Below are 19,550 nucleotides of genomic sequence, written 5' to 3'. Positions count from 1 at the left end.
ATACTTCAATAATGCATGATGTGAGCAGTAGGGGAGGGCCCACACATTTGCTTGCCCTTTTTTACTTTCCAGTAAGGTTCCATGCCTGGAACGCTCTGGTTATAACATAGGGAGGACCCCACACATCTTCTCTTTAGTAAAAAAAAAAAATAACATAAAGCCTAAAACAATCCAAATACTGCATTATGTTTGAATGATTTCTGTATTAATTTATTAAAATGTTTGTCCTACGCTTCAGCCAGCAAGTATCTTCATACTATACAATACAAAAATTTTTTGGTATCACATTTGTGAATAAATGAATCAAAGAGTTACATTTAAAGGAAAGATGCGAAATGACCTGGGATAAAAACCTATTGGTAATAGAAGCATTGGGATTATATTAAACTAAATTAAAATACAAATTAACTTCCCTCCCCCAGTGCAGCCCATTTAAAGTTGACATTCTTTTTTTTATTGTTTTTAGACATGTTCCCACAGCCCTCCTAATTCCCCTATCAAGTTTGTTGGCTATACTGTGTTAAAGGGCTTTGCAAATGATTAAAAAATTTGTCAGTAAACTTCAAATATGTTTTAATTTGTTAAATTTAAAAATGTTCTACTCTCTAAAACAAATGATTTTTATAGCAAAAATAACTTTGTCTGTTGATCCCTATACTTTACTACTAATAGTAATGTACTTTATACTGCTTTGGAAGAATAATTACAGGTGATGCTGAGGAGTAATGGACAGCACTTACATAAACTCATTATGTCTGATACTTCTGATCTGCTAGGCGTCACAAATTTTCAAATCTGAAAATATGGCTGCAGATTCCATTGAAGTTTACAAAGGAACCCTATTTGTATGCACATGGGGGTGTATCAGAGTGACTGCAAAAAAAAAGGCTGCAACTGTGGAGTTTCTTAATATTAAATTTCAAGTTTCAATACCCACAGGGGAAAATCTGACAGCTCAACAATATCATATAATTTCTCTAAATTTACAAAACAATATAAAGGAGTAAATGTATAGACTATATAGTTGAATGCACAGATTGTATTACCAATCAAACCTTAGGTCAGTGTTTAAATTATGGAATGCCATGTGCAATGCAGTCAAATGAATGCCAAGAAGAAGAAAAGATTGATTGATTATTGATAGGAAGGGCCCAGACAATTTTGACAGTAAATTTTCTTTTGGTCATTTTTTTTTGGCAGTATAAAGTATTTTCTATATACTTTCCATCCATGCTCCTATAAACAATAGTATTATTAAGCCAAATAGTCTTTTTTTATCATGTCAGTAGAATGTAAATCATATGCATGTATCACATGAGTATAGATACATTTATGTCACTTTTATGTACAGCTTCATAAGATAAAATATGCATAATATAAACTATGCATGTAAATCAACTCAGTTATACAGCAGTGCTCCACAATTTATTCCTGTGTTTGCTATATATCCTGCAACTGTAATGGTAAAATGGGATGTGAAGAAAAGTATACTAAAAAAGGAAAGCCAAAATAATTTAAGAATTTTAAATAGCTGGTATCTAATAGGTCATATTAAATACAACCTGACCTTTTTGTTTGAGAAAGTACCATGCAGATATAAGGCTTAGATTTAAGAGAATTTTATTTTTTTTCCTCTGGAAGCTAGAGCAGTGATTAAACTTAATTCCAGCCAGAAGTTATAGCTACAAAATAACAAGCTGCATAAAAACACCATGATTCAAACTCCAACAAAATAAGGATTTTTTAGGGAAAAAATTCTAGCGTTTTCTTTTTACCAATGGGAGCTACAGTATATGTGCTATTCTAGTAAATTCTAAATGTATACAGTACTTATATGCAGTATACCAGAATATATTGTCAAAATGAGCTAACTAAGCATGACAGCTGTCACAGATAATTAGAACTCTGCAATGATCTGGAGCACTGAAATTTGTGAGTCTCTAAGATTAAGCTAAATATTTCCAAACATAAAACGCTTGGCTACAACTGCTGGTATACTCGGGGGCCTTGGAGTAGTACCGCAGTGAGGAAAAATAATTGAGCTAATCAAAGTTCAAATAAAAATTAATATTTATAACTATTAAACATAATTAGTAAAAATAATGTAATGGCATGTTAAAAACTGCTGACTGCTAAAGAACACATATGAATGAGAATGCAGGTTAGTTTTATTTCATTATTTTCCCAGTATTTTCACAACAAATTACCTTTGGTGCTGGATATTCACTTTTTTAGTTCCTATTTCAATCTAAACATGCCAAAAGTCATAGATATAACTTTTAGGTTACTAACGGGCAAAAGAAGAGAAATGTCTTAATCAGACATCTACCTCATGTCTTTTTGGTTGGTCAGTCCCCATCTGATGTGAATAGAAAAACTTCCCCAAAAAACTGCTGTTTCACCACTTTTAGGCCAGCTCCAGATCCCCCTACCTGCTCTACCATAACTTTCTACATTAAAGTTACTATTGAGCTCAGCTGAGACCTGTGGGTACTTGAATAGTGCTTACACAACCATTCACCTCTTTCTGTCCAATGGATTGTCTAGGTAACAAATCTCAAGAATCAAGAATCTCAAGAAAGGCTGGGTACAAACGTGCAATAATTATCGTTAGAAAACGGACAATTAACAACCGATCAAAGATTATTCACGATTATTTTGAACAATCGTATTGTACACAATTCTGTACATGCTGAAACAATATGATCGTTCAGATATAATCCACCAATAATATATTCATGACCATACACACGACAGATAGCAAACGATCTTCGCCCAAACAGATCCGCCGATTGTTCATTTTGGGCAACACTCCTCATTCATCGGCTTTGTTGACCAGTCGTTGTGCAATTTTTTTGGTAACGATTATTGGACAATCGGTTGTTAATCTTTCGTTAAGTTTACATGTCTATCTGACGTGTGTTGGTCTATGTTCAAACTGTAAAAATTGCAGCAGTTACCTCCTATAGAATCAAAATAGATACATTTTGTTCAGTTTGTATTTGCTTCTTCTGGTGCTTATCTCAGTAAAATCCAGTATCTCTTTGTAAAAACAAAAAAAATTAACATGGGATATCTATACCTCTCTTTCAACATTATCTTTAGTTTCATTGTCAGGAAAATCAAAAATGCCTATCCTGTAATGCTATTGGTAATTTTGATAATTATGCATTATCCAAAATGGGTTACTGAGTTCTCAATTATATATTTAGGAGCCTCATCTGGTGTCATTGACCTACTCCCAACACCCAGTGCTGCAACCAACTGGACTGCTGGTCTGCCAATGGACAACAGTGGAATGATCTTCAAGTTTGATGGCAAGCAAGGAGTAAAGATTCCAGATTTCATTGTTCCCAAGAATCTAACTGATGAGTTTACTATCACTATGTGGATGAAGCATGGTCCCAGCCCAGGGTTAAGAGCAGAAAAGGAGACAATACTATGCAATTCTGACAAGACAGGTAATTTATTATTCAATTTATATAATGTCTGTGTAGCCATTAAAAACTGTCCTGCAAATGAAATGTGTAAGATAGATTTTATTTACAATTTTATTCAGAGGACAAGTGCTTTTTATTATCAGGATTCATTTTTTTTTAACTTTCTAACTAATCTGGCCAGTCACCAACTGTATTCCTGTAGATGAAGAATGAGAACCCCAGGCAATGGCACAGGATGGGGACAGGTGCCAAACTATATTTTTATAGATCAGCCTTCCTCAACTTTTTTTTTATATAGGGGGACCCTTGAAATAACTTTCAGGTGTTCAATGAACCCCTATTATAATTATTATATTTGCAGTGCACAATACATTAGCATGGTGTCAGTTGGAAGAATGCTATTTACATTACTAGGCAATGGGACGAATGTCACCCTTACAGATAGCCAGAAAGAATATTAGTGTCCATATACTGACCTTGTTAAAAGAAGTGATTGCACACATTGTTCAAGCAACCCATAGCAACCTCTGGAGGAACCCAGGGACCTATTCCACAGAACCCTGGTTGACAAACACTTCACTAGATGATTGACTCTTTGTTAGATGCTGGGAGATTTAGTCACCTCCTAGGTTCTTATCTGACTCAAAGTCATTATGTACTTGCTTTTTTTCTTGTTGAAAAAATGAAGGAAGTTTTATGTTACTTTATTGTTAATTTGCAATTTAGCAAACACTCCAGTAATAGTAAATTTGCATAGAGGTTATACTGTTTGTATTGTTTTGCATCTTTGGCGCACTGCAGTAATGGCCCTTCAATAAAGCTCACACAGTGGGCCTGATCTATTAAAGCTCTCCAAGGCTGAAGAGGATACACCTTTATTAGTGAATTTGGGTGATCCAGCAATCCTGGAATGGATCTGGTCCAGGATTCAAAATATTTGCTTGCAAATAGCAAATAACTTTGAAAAAATCTGTTCCAGGTTTGCGGGATCACCCAGCTTCACTGGTGAATGTGTATCCTCTCCAGCCTTGGAGAGCTATAAAAAATCAGTCCTAGTCAGTGGGGCCATGCTAGCTTACTGCTTTAATTTTTCAACTCTTGGTTAGTAATTGAGCTCCTAAAAAACTTTCTAATCCTGCAGGTTTCTAATTCCTGTACAGGTTCGCTTCATAAAATTGATTTTGGTTTTAATGTTATATAACTCTAAGGGTGTATATGTAAAAATGGTTTGTTCAGTGTATGTGCATATTTTTCTTGTAGAAATGAACCGTCATCACTATGCATTATACGTACACAACTGCCGTCTTGTTTTCCTGTTACGCCGCGATTTTGACCAAGCTGACACATTCAGACCTGCTGAGTTTCATTGGAAATTAGATCAGGTAGGAGATTTTTCTTTCTCTACTCTGTAGAGTTTGATAACCATTTTTTTTGTTCATTCTGTAGGTCTAGCGTGAACAAATGAATATAACCATGTCCCCTACAGCTTTGTGCAACCTCTGTTAACAGAGAGGTCACTTGCTGAGCCTTACAGAAAAAACATTGACAAGTGGTCCTTTTAGAAAGTGTAGGCTAGCCACAAAGATCATGTTTAGTGATTCTGCAGTGCTTAATGATTGTATTGCCACATTGATTGCAGTTTACTGATCAATATATCATTATTTATGGCACAGCTTCCATTTATAAAATATTCTTCAGCTAAAAATACAACACAAATATCTCTATCAGAGAGTTAGAACACCAGCCTTGTATTGACTTTATATTTCAATGTCTTGAGGTTTGCCTAATCTTGATTTATTACTCTGAATAAATGTTTATATATGCATATATAGGTAATTTTACTTTGTACAGTGCAGTATTTCTGTTTTCACATACCAAGTCTTGTAGTACTTTTACCTTTTACTACGAAACCATTGCTCACTGATAACTCATTAATGATAACTAGACCTAATATACAATAATTATTATACATGACAAATATATTGGCAAAATGTAAAAATAATTATCTTGTAATCACTGCCAAAAAACAATGTTGTAGCTGAGATATTCATGGTGCATTTTCAAAACAATGTTCCTGGCGAGGTCTGCGTTTAACTTTTAATAATAAAGATTATGCTAATGGCTGATCCTGTTTTCCATGTATACATAATGAAAAATTTCTGTAGACATCTCCAGAATCCTGAGAGATCATCACATGATTGCATGTCGCATATGCTCCCATTCACTTGATTTGGGAATCCTTTTGTTTAGCCAGGTGTTGTGAAATGTGGTGGCTCAGCAAGAGCAGCAAGTCGCTTTTGGCTGCAACGGTTGCTGTTGGAAGATTACCATCACAGCTGCCGCTATGTGGCGGTGTGGTCACATGATAGTTTGCTGTGTGTCCAGCAGCAGCCAATCACCAGGTTTTCCATTGCAGGTGTGAAGAGTCCCTAACACTTTGAGCTGCTGATGTTGAAGATAACATATTGTCTACCAAGCTAAATGTCACCTGATGACCATGATGATATTGCTTGATATTTTCTGGTTCATGGTTCTGTCTGTACTATCTAAGCTCTGTTTGTGATCTAATAAAGACTGTTAGGTATAATCGAGGTCAAGGAGGCTTTACTATACCAGACAATAAAAAGTGCATTTGTTTTCTATTCTTGAGACAGAATAAGTATCTTAGGAAAGGCATAAGCTGAATTCATTACAGATAAGCAATGCAGGTCCCTAATGTTTTACGAGTACAACATTAACCAGTTCAGCAACTGCAGAAATCTTTACCACTGTACTCTGTACCTTGCTGTAGGGTTGTTCATCATTCAAGTGGTTAAGATTATACACGGGGAATTCTAAAGTACCAAATTTACCTAAGCAGCTGGCGAGATAAATGATAAATGAGTCATGTTAATCCTACCAGAGAGAATTATTCCAAGTCAATTCCACTGTATCCAGCAGGGTCTAAGTCCATTAGCTTTCTATCCCTTAAAGTCTTTTCTGACATAGTTTATTTGCTAAGCCTCTACCACTCTGATCCCATTTCTGCCCACCTCAGTGGCAATCACTTCTTACAAATCAGGACGTTTGCTGCAGGGCTGAACTGAATGTCAGGCTCATCCACTTGTGCTTAATGCAATGATCCGCCATGTGTGCAGTGCCAAGCATCCTAGCTATACAATAGCTGATATGTTATCGCTTACCTGTTAAGTTGTCATCTGCAATGTTCTAAGAACCAAACAGAAAGCACAGCTATATGCGAGGTGCTCAAATATTGTTTCCTCACTTCATTTAAAGGGGGAAAACTAATGATTCTTAATATAAATGTAAACCCTAACTGCATGACATTAGGTTTTCTAAAGCTTTGTCTATCCTAAGCATTTTTAAAAAAAAAAGACTTATTTTCACTAACTAGTCATTGGTAAGCTCTTGCAGTCTTTTGGCAGTGACGCCATATCTACATGCACTCCAGAGATGTCTGCATGATATATCTCCGGGCTGATTTACTAGAGGTGACAGCAGTAGATCATTCCTGTGTACGATGTCTTGAAATAACCACTGGTAGTCTCCATTTAAGCCTATGTGACTGGGTGACAATACAGGAACACATATGGAAAACGGCAATTTTCAATCGATCACAGAAACATGGCCCCTGCACAAGGACCTTCATGCAGACATGTAAACATTTTTGGAATAGATACAGACTGAGAGCTCAGCTGAGTTAAATTTTCCTTCATTTGTGTCTCCCATGCTCTCTCACAGCTGTGAGAAACTTTCTACTGAGTTTCAATCCTAAGCATTTAACAATTTTTTTACTTTCCCACATGGTGCATACAAAAGCGTTCAATACAAAGAGCCATGTAACTACTACATTAAAAGTCTAAAGACTAAACAAACTAAAACTTTTTTTTAAATTCTTAGGTAAAATAGAAAATGATTACTGATCCTGATGGGTTTTTACTGCTTTATATGGTTGGAAATCCATTTACAGCAGATTGGATTTCACTATCTGCTTTCTGTACACATTGCAGCAACCCTGCTTAATAAAAAATGGGCGGCTGTGTTTAGGCAGTGTTTTTTCGGTATTTTGCAGATCCCATGACTGGGCTGCTGTCAAATCATGAAGTTGTCTTTGCTGCATTCACAAACAGCCTATGTTGCTGTTGGAGATATTTTTCTGACTTTCTATCAGTAAAGGAGTTCTCCAATGGGGCCTTGAATAGCTGCAAACACTCAACAGGGGTTTAAATCCTTCTGCTCCAAAAAAACAAATTTTGGTTGGACATACACTTTAAAGAAGGTCCTCTTGACTTTGTTTTATTATAGCAGGACCACTGCAACATGTACAAACAGAATCACTTCAGTGTGTTACATCATTGAGCCCTCTTCTTTTTTGTTTTTTTTTTACATTTGGCCATTGATTTTAACTGGCAAAATGTCTTGCATTTCACAGATTACTTTTAATAAATGTTTTAGTACATCGGAGAATATTCCGCCTTTACTACTAATAAGTGAGCTTTAATATCTCCTCATTTACTCTGACACACAAGATTGCATTTAGTTATTCCATAATGATGTATCATATCCCATTAATTCTTTTCCAACATCCAAGTGATCTTTGGTGCTTCTCAGCGAGCAGACCAATTAATCTCGAGGCATAGCGAGACATCCCAAAAATGCTGTCACATTTCACTAAATAAGTTATGGCATTGTTAGCAGTCATGATGAATTATTGGATAATAGAGACGACACTGTAATCGTTTCTGGAGTTAAATTTAGTGTTAAAATATTCTACCGTATACCCTTAGATTCTGCTAAAATGCTTGCATAATAAATCTTATCTTATTACATTTATAATGATCCCACTGAGTTCAAGAAGCATATCACTGTTACATAAAGCAGGATAATGTGTGTATATTGAGTAACAGGTCTTTAATATGCTTTTGAAAGCAGTATTTATCATATTGTTGTGCAATTGCTTTGGATTATATCGGTTTTTAATAAGTTAATGTTCAAACACTATTCAGAAGTATTTTGAGCATTAAATGTGCATTTATTCTATTTTTTTAGACATTTTACTTTGTAAGCAGTGTTCTCCCCAGGCCCTTTTAGCTGGGTGAACCACCCGGCATATTTCGGTGACCAACCAGCTGTTTCTCAGTGGTTACTGAAAAGTTTGGTCATAATACAGGGGCTGCCACCCGCCTACAATAATTACATATGCTTCATTTGTATCCTGCATAACTGGTGATCCTGCATAAGTGTGCTGTGAGGGATCTTCAGGTGTACCGTGGGAGATTATTCAATTTCAGGTAATTGGTCCGAAAATTATTATTTATTTACTGAGAATAATTTGTCTTTGTCTATACCAGCGATGTATAGTGATATACAGAACAAAAAATACTCTTCCACTACATGGCAGCAGGTAGATAATTAACCTGTCTGTGACATTTTTGTTTAGTGGTGTTCCGTGGGATTTTTTCAAAGTGATATATATGTGTGCGATTTTTTCAACACAGATATAAATGAGCAGTAAAACTGGATCCTGATTCTCGATGCATTTTGCCAGTATAGGTTTCTTTAGAGGATTTTTAGGGAGAGCCAGTGACAATACTAACGGAAGTAAGGGATACAGAAATAACAATTATAATTCTTTCAAAGGAAAAGCGAATATGATCTTATGTACAAAAAGATTTTATTTCCTAATTGCAATAAACAATTCTTTAGAAAAGGTACATAAAAATACCCATGTATGAACATAAATAAGTGAAGGTATTTGTAATTGTCTCTCACAATCCTAGGTTGCATGGAGCCCAACTAAGCCTTGGGCCACATGCAACCTAGATTTGTACAAAAATTTACTTAGCCATTAATCCTCTGCTTTTCCTCTTCTTTTTCTTATTTCAAACTATGCATGATAATAAGGGTTTGGCTACTGTACACTATTTAGATGCATTTGGAAACACCTACCATATTACTTAAGAATTGTATCAGATGCCCTGTTGCTGGGCAGTATCGGACCCCTTTTTTCTCTTGTCATTAAGAGTAGTAAACAATACTATGCTATCCTCACCAACATGACCAATGAACAATACTATGCTATCCTCACCAACATGACCAATGAACAATACTATGCTATCTGACCCCACTATGTATATATAACATATATACATATATGTATATGTATATAACGTATATTATAACAGTACTGCATTTAGAAATTTATATCCACCAATAACCATTACCCTCCAGGAAGCACATAAACCAGTAATGAAAGACAAACATTTTCAGCTAACAAAATTTACAGCCTGGCTACATCATTTAGAGCAAGATTTCTACTCTTGTACTCTGGCCTTTAAAACAGACCACCCCCAAATCCTAACTATTATAGGCCTGCAATATTAAACAACAATATTCAATGCAATGTATAATGTACCGCTTTTGACTTAAAAAATACTGATGTAGTCAGATCGCCAGGGAGGCTAATATTGCAGGCCTGTAATTGTTAGGAATAACTCCCGGGTATGATAAAGTTTGAAACACAAAACATAAATTATAATGTAATAAATAATTATAAAAACTGATAAAATATTATAATAACAAAACATTTCAATTGATAATTTAATCAAATCAAAAACACTAAAATCTGTCCAAACAAAGGTGCAATATTATTGTTAAATTAGTATTAATTGTTTAGATTTATTTTTTATCACTATTACTGTGATTAATGTGTTAAAAGCAGATTACAATGTAATCTGCTTTTAAATTTCCCGCCAGGCCAAGCCTCCCAGTGTATTGATGCTTCACACATCTCATCGATCCCCCTTGGGATGTGATGCCAGGGGACACAGAAGCCGGCCGGGCATCGCTGGTGGACGTCGCTGGATCATGGGGAGCAGGTAGGATTGTCACAATGCTACCCCGAATGTGGCTCGGGTTACGGCTTTTGGTACATAAAATTAACCCCGAGCCACACTCGGGAATACCACCAGGGAGATTACACTTCAAACTATGCTGGTCCATGGGTAATCTGTCCAGCAATTTAATTTTATTTTAGCACTGTTTCTGAAACATTTATCCTAGCTTTATACCACTACTGACCATTTTCCCCTGGACACAGCTAAGAATCTAATTGCCACCCTTAAAATCCTCACTTCATGTTACCCAAACTCAACATTAACACATTACACTGCTCTAATTTTCAACCTTATCTTACTAATCAATATAGATGCAATGCTCTTACCTAAAGTGCTTGCAAATATGCTTTATTGAATTGTTGGCAGCCTCATACATAATAATCAAGTAGGTTTTATAACACTGTGTCAAACCTCTGATACTAATAGGTCATTCTGCTCATTGAGACAGCCTGACATACAAACCGTCCTGCTAAGTTAATTTCTGTTGACATCAAGAAGGCCTTTAGCTCATGGTCATATTTCTTCCACAATCTCTCAAATGGATTGTATATCTTCTCCAGTCACCATCCTCTCTCCATCCCCCTTTTTCCCATCCTATTCTCCCCCCCCCCACCCATAAGTAGAAAATTTATACATAATAATTTGCAGATGCCGAAGCAAAGTAATATTAGTGACTGGGTTGCAACTGAATAAAATGAAGGGCAGGGCTGTCTGTGGATATCAACCTGCACATTTGGCTCCAGAGGTATATACAGTACAATTAAATTATGGCAGTTGATGCGTGCTTCTTTCAGTAATTTGAAATAGATGAGACATATCAATGAAATTTTGAAGCCAGTCTCAAAACTCCTTAGGAATTCTGTGAAATGCGTCAAAATTGGGACTTTTGAGATATTTTCTTTGTATACGTATAAAATATGCAGAATATCTCTCTTTTTTAAATGTGAAATAAGTTATGATTTTATGTTAAACATTTTGGATAATGTAATTGGATGAGATGGTTCTATTAAAGTCCATACGATTAATATAAATATGCTTTGGAAATAAAGTGAACTGTAAGACATTGAACACCTTTTGTTTTGTATGTACCTGGAATGTATTTAATTGATTTAAACTGATTATTCATTTTAAACTTTATAGTATTTTAGTTCATATTTCAATTCAGGCACCCTGGATAGGTCTATTATCAAAACTTTTTGTATCATGGTAGAAAAGGTTGGTCTTGTCCCCTTCCACTTCCAGAAACTTACTGGTGTACCTCAGGTTTCTAGGGTGTCAGAAAGTTGAGCTTTGAGGTGATTTCAGTCAAAAACTGTTGGAAATTTAGAAAAGTTAGGCTAACTTCATGTTTGCCTTACCTGATTGCATTAACATTTTTTATATTAGGATTAAGATTTAAGATTAAATGATTGTCATTTTTTTCTCCAAATGCCTGAGTGCTTTTCTTTTGGGCACAAGCTGTCTTTGTACAGTGTAACCATACTGAGGTGTCAGACGCTGGTCCTTTTAGCAGTTTGTGTTATTCCCCTATCATTTATATGCTGACCATGTGAGGAATATCTGTAGATAAGCAGATCGCCTGTAAAGTTGTGATTAGGTAGGAGATTACCCATTAAAGCACTGCTAAACTGAAATGGTGGCTTTCATCGGTTTGAATCCAAGGGGACCACCTGATTTTTTTCACTGTCATTCTGCTTTGATAGTCATCCACCCCAGAGATTTCTGCTCATTCTGATAATAAATTAGCCATGTTCTCAGATGTGGTGATGATGTGACAGATGTGGCTGGGCAAGCCTTGATTCTCTGAGGGCATACATCCTGCTTCCTGATAAAAGAATCCACAAATAGGCATCTATCTTAGCTCTTTATAGTATTTCCTACATTAAGATACATGTTTTCCACTCTACATATGATTTTTAATTAACATATAACATATGTATTTTTAGAAATGTTTACACTATTCTGTGTAAAAGGGTTTTTTTCAGTAATATGTCTGGGAGTTCTAACATATGTGATATGGTATGAGGGTGGAATAATTTATCAGAAGGAATGCACACATATCTTAGTTATTTCAGTGCCTTGGCAGTCCCATTTGTACATATCACAGGACACTCTGTTTTCTCAAAACATCCCTGGAGTAGCAAAATGAACCAGTTTTTTGCCTTTTAGCACTTGATACAAAAAGTACACCAATGGGCCAAACAATATGCTCAACATCTATACTATAATACAAAAATACTATATATAACAGTGAAGAACTACAAACATGCTGAGCAAAAATTAAATTATAGATATAGGGAATATTTTAGCCCAAAGTATGCTGGTAAATGTTACACCCTGTCAGGCCCCTAATCTACGACCATACAAATACATTTTGCAAAAAAAAAAAAAATGCAAATGCTTTTTTTACAACTATGTTTATATCTATATGTTAGCTTTTCAACATAACAAAACATTAAAAAAATGGAATAATTTAAAGGCGGGATGAAAGGTTTAGTGCAAATGATATTTTTTAATGTGTTACATTCTACTGATGCCATTAGTATGCAACAAACAAAGCATAGGGGTTGGAAGTATTGAGCACATAGACTGCAATAGTAAGGATTGTGTAGATCTGGGAATACAGAGCTTCAAACTGCATAAACAACACAGTGCATAGGATAGGAGTTTGAAATGCACAGAGCTCAAGGGCAAGGGGTGCAGGCATCAGAAATACCTCACAGAATTCAAAGGTCAGGAGGATAATGTCCAGAGGGGTCAATAGTAAGCAAGTAGTGCAGGGGTCAGGGGTATGTAAGGCATGGGGTGTCAGGAGTAATTAATGCATAGAATGCATGAATCAGGGGAATGTAATGTATAGGGGACAGGGATGTGTAATGAAAATCCAGAGTTTCAGGAATATGTAAGTGCTCACATATATAAATAGGTGAGTGCCTAATAAGCAAAAAATATTGAGAGACACAAAACATAGTACATCTGTGACTTGTACATATTGTATGGATGTATAGACTTTTTTTGAAGAACATGCTCTGACACTATACATGCTGTTTCCTGGCAGCCAATACTATATCCTCTGTATTTGTAAACAGGTGCTATAAGGTTGGCATTTATATAAAACTGACAGCTGTAAGTGAAAAATATATTAACACTTAATAGAATGAAACTCAGGTTCTCCATACCTCCATACATTGCAATGCTGAAAATAGTGTGTAAGCTTTACACGTAGCAAGGTGACATATTCAGTCAAATACCCGCCTACTGTTATATTTTCAGCTATCATAACATGGGTTGACATAATTAAATGACACATTGATTCAACTAAAACAGATACCTACAAATAGAAGTTGGCTAGGAGAACATAGCAAGCAATATTATACCAGGAAAAATGGCTAACATCTGTATTACCAATACCAGCTACAATGTTTTTGCAGACCAGCCAAACAGGTGAATATAGGTCATGCCATATAGGTAGTTTGTATTAGTATTAGCATGTTGGCATACAACACAATTGGTATGAGAAAAACCTGTTCTATCATCAGTGATCCTAAATAACACAAATGGGTTAATTTACTAAGCCGAAAATATCGTTCTATAAAGCAGTTTTTACTTTGCTTAGTACATGCAGTAAGTCACAATGCAAAGACATGTTCAAGGAGAAAAAAAGTCAGCAGAGAAGTGAATAACATAGTGAAAATTCACCTGCTAAGTAATTATCAGAATGTTAATTTATATGCTAAGCAAACAGCTTAAACTAAGCCCAAGCAAGGAAACCATGACATTTTCATAGTGATGACTACAAAGACTGTTCGCATTGGGTAAAAGTCCCCATGTTTAAGAGAAATAAAATTTCTTTTAGGCTTGCTACATGTGACAATTTACACTTCCGATCCAATTTTTGGTTGGAAAATGGTTCAATCCACAGTAAATTTGAAGGGAAATCTGCAGCTGACTGACTCCAAGTAACTGTTTTTTTTTTTAGCAGATCGATTTCCAGAAAATTATTCATATTGGTTGGTCAAGCACAAATTATGCTCATGTATACCAGGGCTAAGGACTTGCTTGCATGGCTTACTGTATGTATTTTAATGTTATTACTCATAATGTTATTACTTTACTTATTAAAAGTTATTACTCTTGATGATGATTTTCTGGGATTCCTATTCTATTAAAAAATCTTAGGATAGGATCTCTGTAGGTATGCCAATTGTGTAAGGTATTAACCAACAAAGGAAAAAAAATTTAAGTAAAATAATTTATATAGAATGTATCAGAAAATAATGAATGATATGCACGGACACAAGACTTCTCTAGAGCTGCTCCAACTCTCTGGAATGGTCTTCCGTCCTATTCGGCTTGCTCCTACTTTCTGCTCATTTAAAAGAAAACTCAAATACCTTTTTTCAAACTTTCCTACCCATCTTCTTCTGTCTTTTGAAACCATCACTACTTCCCACACTATATATCTCTCATCCTATTGTGAGTAAATTCCCGCAGCTCCTATATTGTAAGCTCCTCAGGTCAGGGTCCTCTCCTCCTGTGTTACTGGCTGTATTCGTCTGTCATTTGCAACCCCTATTTAATGTACAGCACTGCGTAATATGTTGGCGCTATATATATATCCTGTTAAATAATAATAGTACTAATAATTAGTCAGTTTTTTTTTTAATTAAATCTGAGGGGTATTTATCTGGCTCCTCTGATGTATAATCAGTCTGTTGGATGGAAGAATGGGGAAACTAGCTAGCTCCTAACTTGGAGTTTGGATAAATAGGGTAAAATAAATCTTTGTTATACTTTGTAGACTGCTTCTATCAGCAGTATTTACACTTGTCTTCATTACAGGCCCAGAAATCAGGGTTCATCTAAATTATTTGTTGATATATATGGTTTCTATAATTAAAGCTGTACCCTTGATACTTTAACAAGTCCTAGTTGTTAGAGAGAAGCTGTTACTTGACAATAGTTTGTGTTATGTTAACACATTTCTGGTTGCTGAACAAAAGTATGTAACAATCAGTTTCATTTAGTGCATGTAAAGGCAAAACTCTTTTTAGTATTGAATGAATAAGAAAATACATTAAGGTGAACTAAAGTAAAATGTGAAAAATTAAACTAGTTTGCCTTGTTTGGGTTTACTGTGTCAACAAGAAAGTAATGAGACATTTAAAATGGTAGCGCTGTCATTGGAGTTAAAACATTTTTTTTTTTTACTATGGCAATGTTTTATCTTTTATCATTTATCTTTTAAGGGGCTCTGTCATACCTGCATTATTAGGTAATAATAGAAGCAGCCATTCTTTATAAACTGTGTGCTAGTACCAGAAGTAAATTTAATAAGGACAAGAACCTGTGCAATCATTTCTGTAAATTGCCTTTTATGTAGAAAAAAAAGCTCTGACTAGTGCTATCTGTGTTACATTCAGCTGATTTGTATATTTAGGGGCTTCTTTTAAATGAAAAGGTGGAAACCCTGCTGGGCATTACAGTGTTTGCTCTATGTGGCAGCATTTTACCAGCAATTCATAAACTTCAAGCTGCAATATGGAGCCACAGTTTTCATTGGCATGTTATTTGCATGAAGCTATCGAAAACACTTTGGGATTGAAGTACTTTTTCCCCCAATTCATAAAAACGAATGGAGCTTGGCTTGCAAGTTTTATGGCAAGGCAAGCAATAACTGCATTTGTAAAGACTGTACTGCTGCTTTATAAACTGGCCCCTTTAGTGAATTAGGAGCATTATATTGTTGTTTATCATTTTTGTTTGATCTATTTATAGCAGCCTTTAGCTCTAAAATTGTATTTTCAATTAATGTGAATTAAAGTGAATTGTCATCCCAAATTTTTTAAAGAAAGATCGGTGATGGTTTAGGACCGCTGTCAGGTTTTTAATATTATTTGTGTACGTGCAAAAGACATTCGCTCTGTTTGTCATAGTGGCTACCAGGAAGTAAGGAAAATTCAAATTGTTTTCAACATAGCAGGACAAAGAGAAGATAGGGACATGCATTTCATTGCCAACTTTCTAGTGTTACACATTGTTATTATTTTGCTTTATAATGGGGCATAGATAAAAAAAACATTCTATACAGAATCAAAATCGGAATGCAAAAATCCTGAAGTAAATTTAGTAATTCTGTTGTGTTGGAGACCATCCCCTGGAGAAGTGCTTGTTAATTCCTATAAAAAAAAAGAGAAACCTGGAAGCTACAAAACTGCAGCTGTTCTGCAGAGTCTTTCTTTAAAATATCAGAGCAGTATGGTTTCTAGAAGAACTGGAAAGCTGTGACCAAATAGTTGCAGTGTACTAACATGTTACCTTGTGCAATGTCACACATAACTCTCATTGCAGTGAGTTTTGAATGAGCTGCTAATACATCACAATTATTATTATTACAAATATTAATTAATATTTCTATAACACCAATATATTACACAGACAGCACTTCACAATAAATAGAGGTTGCAAATGACAGACAGATACAAACAGTGACACAGGAGGATGGGAGGACCCTGTCCAGAAGAGCTTACAATCTAAGAGATGGGGGAAGCAGCACACACTAGGAGGAGAGATCTGGAATGGTGAATATGTAGTGAGGGTTTAAAGTAAATAAAGTAAGTTTAAAAAGTTTTAAGTGCTCCTTTAAATGTGCAGAAAAGTATTTAGTAAATACTAAATTTGAATCAATGTACCACAAAGCTCAGATGGTCCATTGTGGTGTGTCACCTTGATTCATGTGTTATTTTGTGTTATAGTAAAACACTCATGTCATTGCAAAGCATATATGTAAACACGATCTAAGGTAAGAGAGTTAAAGGTAAAAACATATATTTTAAATATATATATTTGATTTGTCTGAGTTCATCCCACAATTCTTTTGATTTTGTGAGTGCAGACAGGTTTTGGGGTACACATGAAGAACTGCTGGGTTGCAATTATAGGAAGTGAAATATTGTGCTCCAGATGTGATTAACACCTTGCAGATGAACTTCAGTTGCACATGAAGATAGTGTGAATGCAACAAGATATGTACATACAGATGGCTCAACTTCATGTTTACTGTTGCACAAAATGGATAATATAGATATAAAGTGTTTGTTTTCCCCACAATTTAATCAATTTGCCAAATAACTTTTACCGCTTTGTTATAGATTATTAAAGCCTGAACAGGGACATGATGGTTTCTGGCTTCTAAGATTTGAGATTGGTTCATTAACAGATAAGTGAATATAAATTGTGGGACTGTAAGCAGAAATATAATGTAGATAAGCCATTGCAAATATACCCACATATTGGATGACTTAATTGAATGAGAATTATCAGAGTGTTTTTCTGTATCACATTATACTAATAGTACATTAAAATAATTAGGTGTTATTGGAGCCATGAGATAAGGAATTGTGTTGCTACAAAGAACAGACACCAGTCCTAATAGAAATTAAAGCTGTACCATATTAGCACAGCCTTTACAAATGCATTTCACAAGGTTTTATTAATCTGCAAATATTATTAAATTATATTCTTAAAAGTTTAATATCGAAATTTCACTCATGGTCTGAACTTTTAAGAGCTTAAATCAGTGTATGATTTTATGATATGATACTGGAAATGTCATTCTTTTGGAACTTGAGCAATTAAACTATTTTTATTTGTGGTGGGTAAATATTGCAAACAAAGTTGGCTAGGCATTTGGTTGTCAAGTGGCTTAATCTGTGGGGTATGGTGTTTTGTATGATTTCCTTTTGTTTGCATAAAGGTACACATAATTCAGTTTAACAGTCCTGATGCACACAAATATTTTAGTTGATTTCAACATTAGTGTGTGTAAACATAAAACATTGTAAAAAAATAACAATACCAGTACAATAGTCATGACCCTCACTAACTAGACAACCTATTACTTTGCACCATTAGGTTGTAGGTCCTCAAAAGTATTACCCAATCCACCATTACCACCTCACTGCACCTCTATTGATACTGCTGGTTCCCAGCCATAATACCACCACCTTTAGGACAAATATCAGTTCTATGCAGACATCCCAGCAAACAATTTCTGTTTATCTGGCTTCTTAATCTCACCTTTTGGGATTCCAGGAGTGGTCCCCCAACCACTTTATTAAATGACCAAAACACTGCTCTTAAGGATCTCAAACCATCATCCTCAGGACATACTGAACTTTTAATAAAGGGAGAGAGGGTGGGAAACTTGTCATGGTCACCCCACCTCCGACCTCACTTCCTCTTTACCTGAATATTTATAGCCTTAGAAACCCCCACCCTTCTCTGACGTTTGACCAATCCTAACCTCTCCCTGACCTTGCCCTTTTACTGTTTTACCCACACCCACCGCTTGGCCTTCCCACTATGTCATCTGGGCCTTGTGCCCAGCTTCCTCCCCTTGCTCTAGGCTTCCCTTTACTGTCATAGGCATTAAAATTATGAATATTAGCACATTATTATGTCTTCTTCCACCATAACAATTTACTTTGTTTGTGGCTTTACCAGTTGAAGAGGTTTGATTATAGTTTTTTTAAAATAATACAATAAATAACACAATATAAGCGCTAAACATATTTGTAGTGCTTAGACAAAAATGAATCAATGTTATAATTCAACAATGCTTTGGGACTCTGTAAAGTGCCCTTCTTCAAGTAGAATTCAGGTAGAATTAGGCCTTGCAACCTCAGGGACCTGTCACTCGTACAGCAAAAGGTGTATACAGTGCTTGTCCCTGTAGCAGTTGTCATAAACTTTCATTTTCTGTAAACGGTTTAAGTCATTGACCCTTTCAAAGCAGCCAGGGGTACCTATTTGCAAGTACAGATTACTTCTTGTATCTTGAGCACAGACTTGAAAAGAGTCAGAAAAAAACATTAAGCCCCATTCTAATATACCTTTCCTATACCTTCATACTTTTCCATACATCTTTTCATGTACTTTCACATACAATATCCTTTGTGCACTAACGTGTATTTTTAATCACTGTCTATAATTAACCCAAGCACCAAAGAATACCATACCCAACTTGTGTAAATGCATTAATATTTAATAAAGTGTGTAGATGCTACTGGACACTGAAGCTGGAGTCATAATTAACACCAAAGTTTACCTATTACTGCTGCTTCTGTCCTTTCCGTCATGCTGCTGTTCAAAACCAAATAAATAATATGTTTTAAATAAATGACCAATGCATTGAAACAGGTAAATGTTATGA

At 35.4% G+C, this 19,550-nt stretch overlaps 1 protein-coding gene across 2 annotated transcripts in view; it reads left to right on the top strand.

Moving 5' to 3' along the window:
* Positions 1–19,550, top strand: part of CLSTN2 (calsyntenin 2) — a 439,150-nt gene that overhangs the window by 362,868 nt on the left and 56,732 nt on the right. For both annotated transcript variants that reach the window (XM_072407880.1, XM_072407879.1), the window contains 2 exons: positions 3,213–3,461; positions 4,701–4,822. In XM_072407880.1, the coding sequence (XP_072263981.1) occupies positions 3,213–3,461; positions 4,701–4,822 (371 nt within the window). The remainder of the gene's footprint in view (positions 1–3,212; positions 3,462–4,700; positions 4,823–19,550) is intronic.

Source organism: Pyxicephalus adspersus, chromosome 4, assembly GCF_032062135.1.
Source record: "Pyxicephalus adspersus chromosome 4, UCB_Pads_2.0, whole genome shotgun sequence".
Lineage (NCBI taxonomy): Eukaryota > Metazoa > Chordata > Amphibia > Anura > Pyxicephalidae > Pyxicephalus > Pyxicephalus adspersus.
This window is presented reverse-complemented; position numbering and strand designations above follow the sequence as displayed.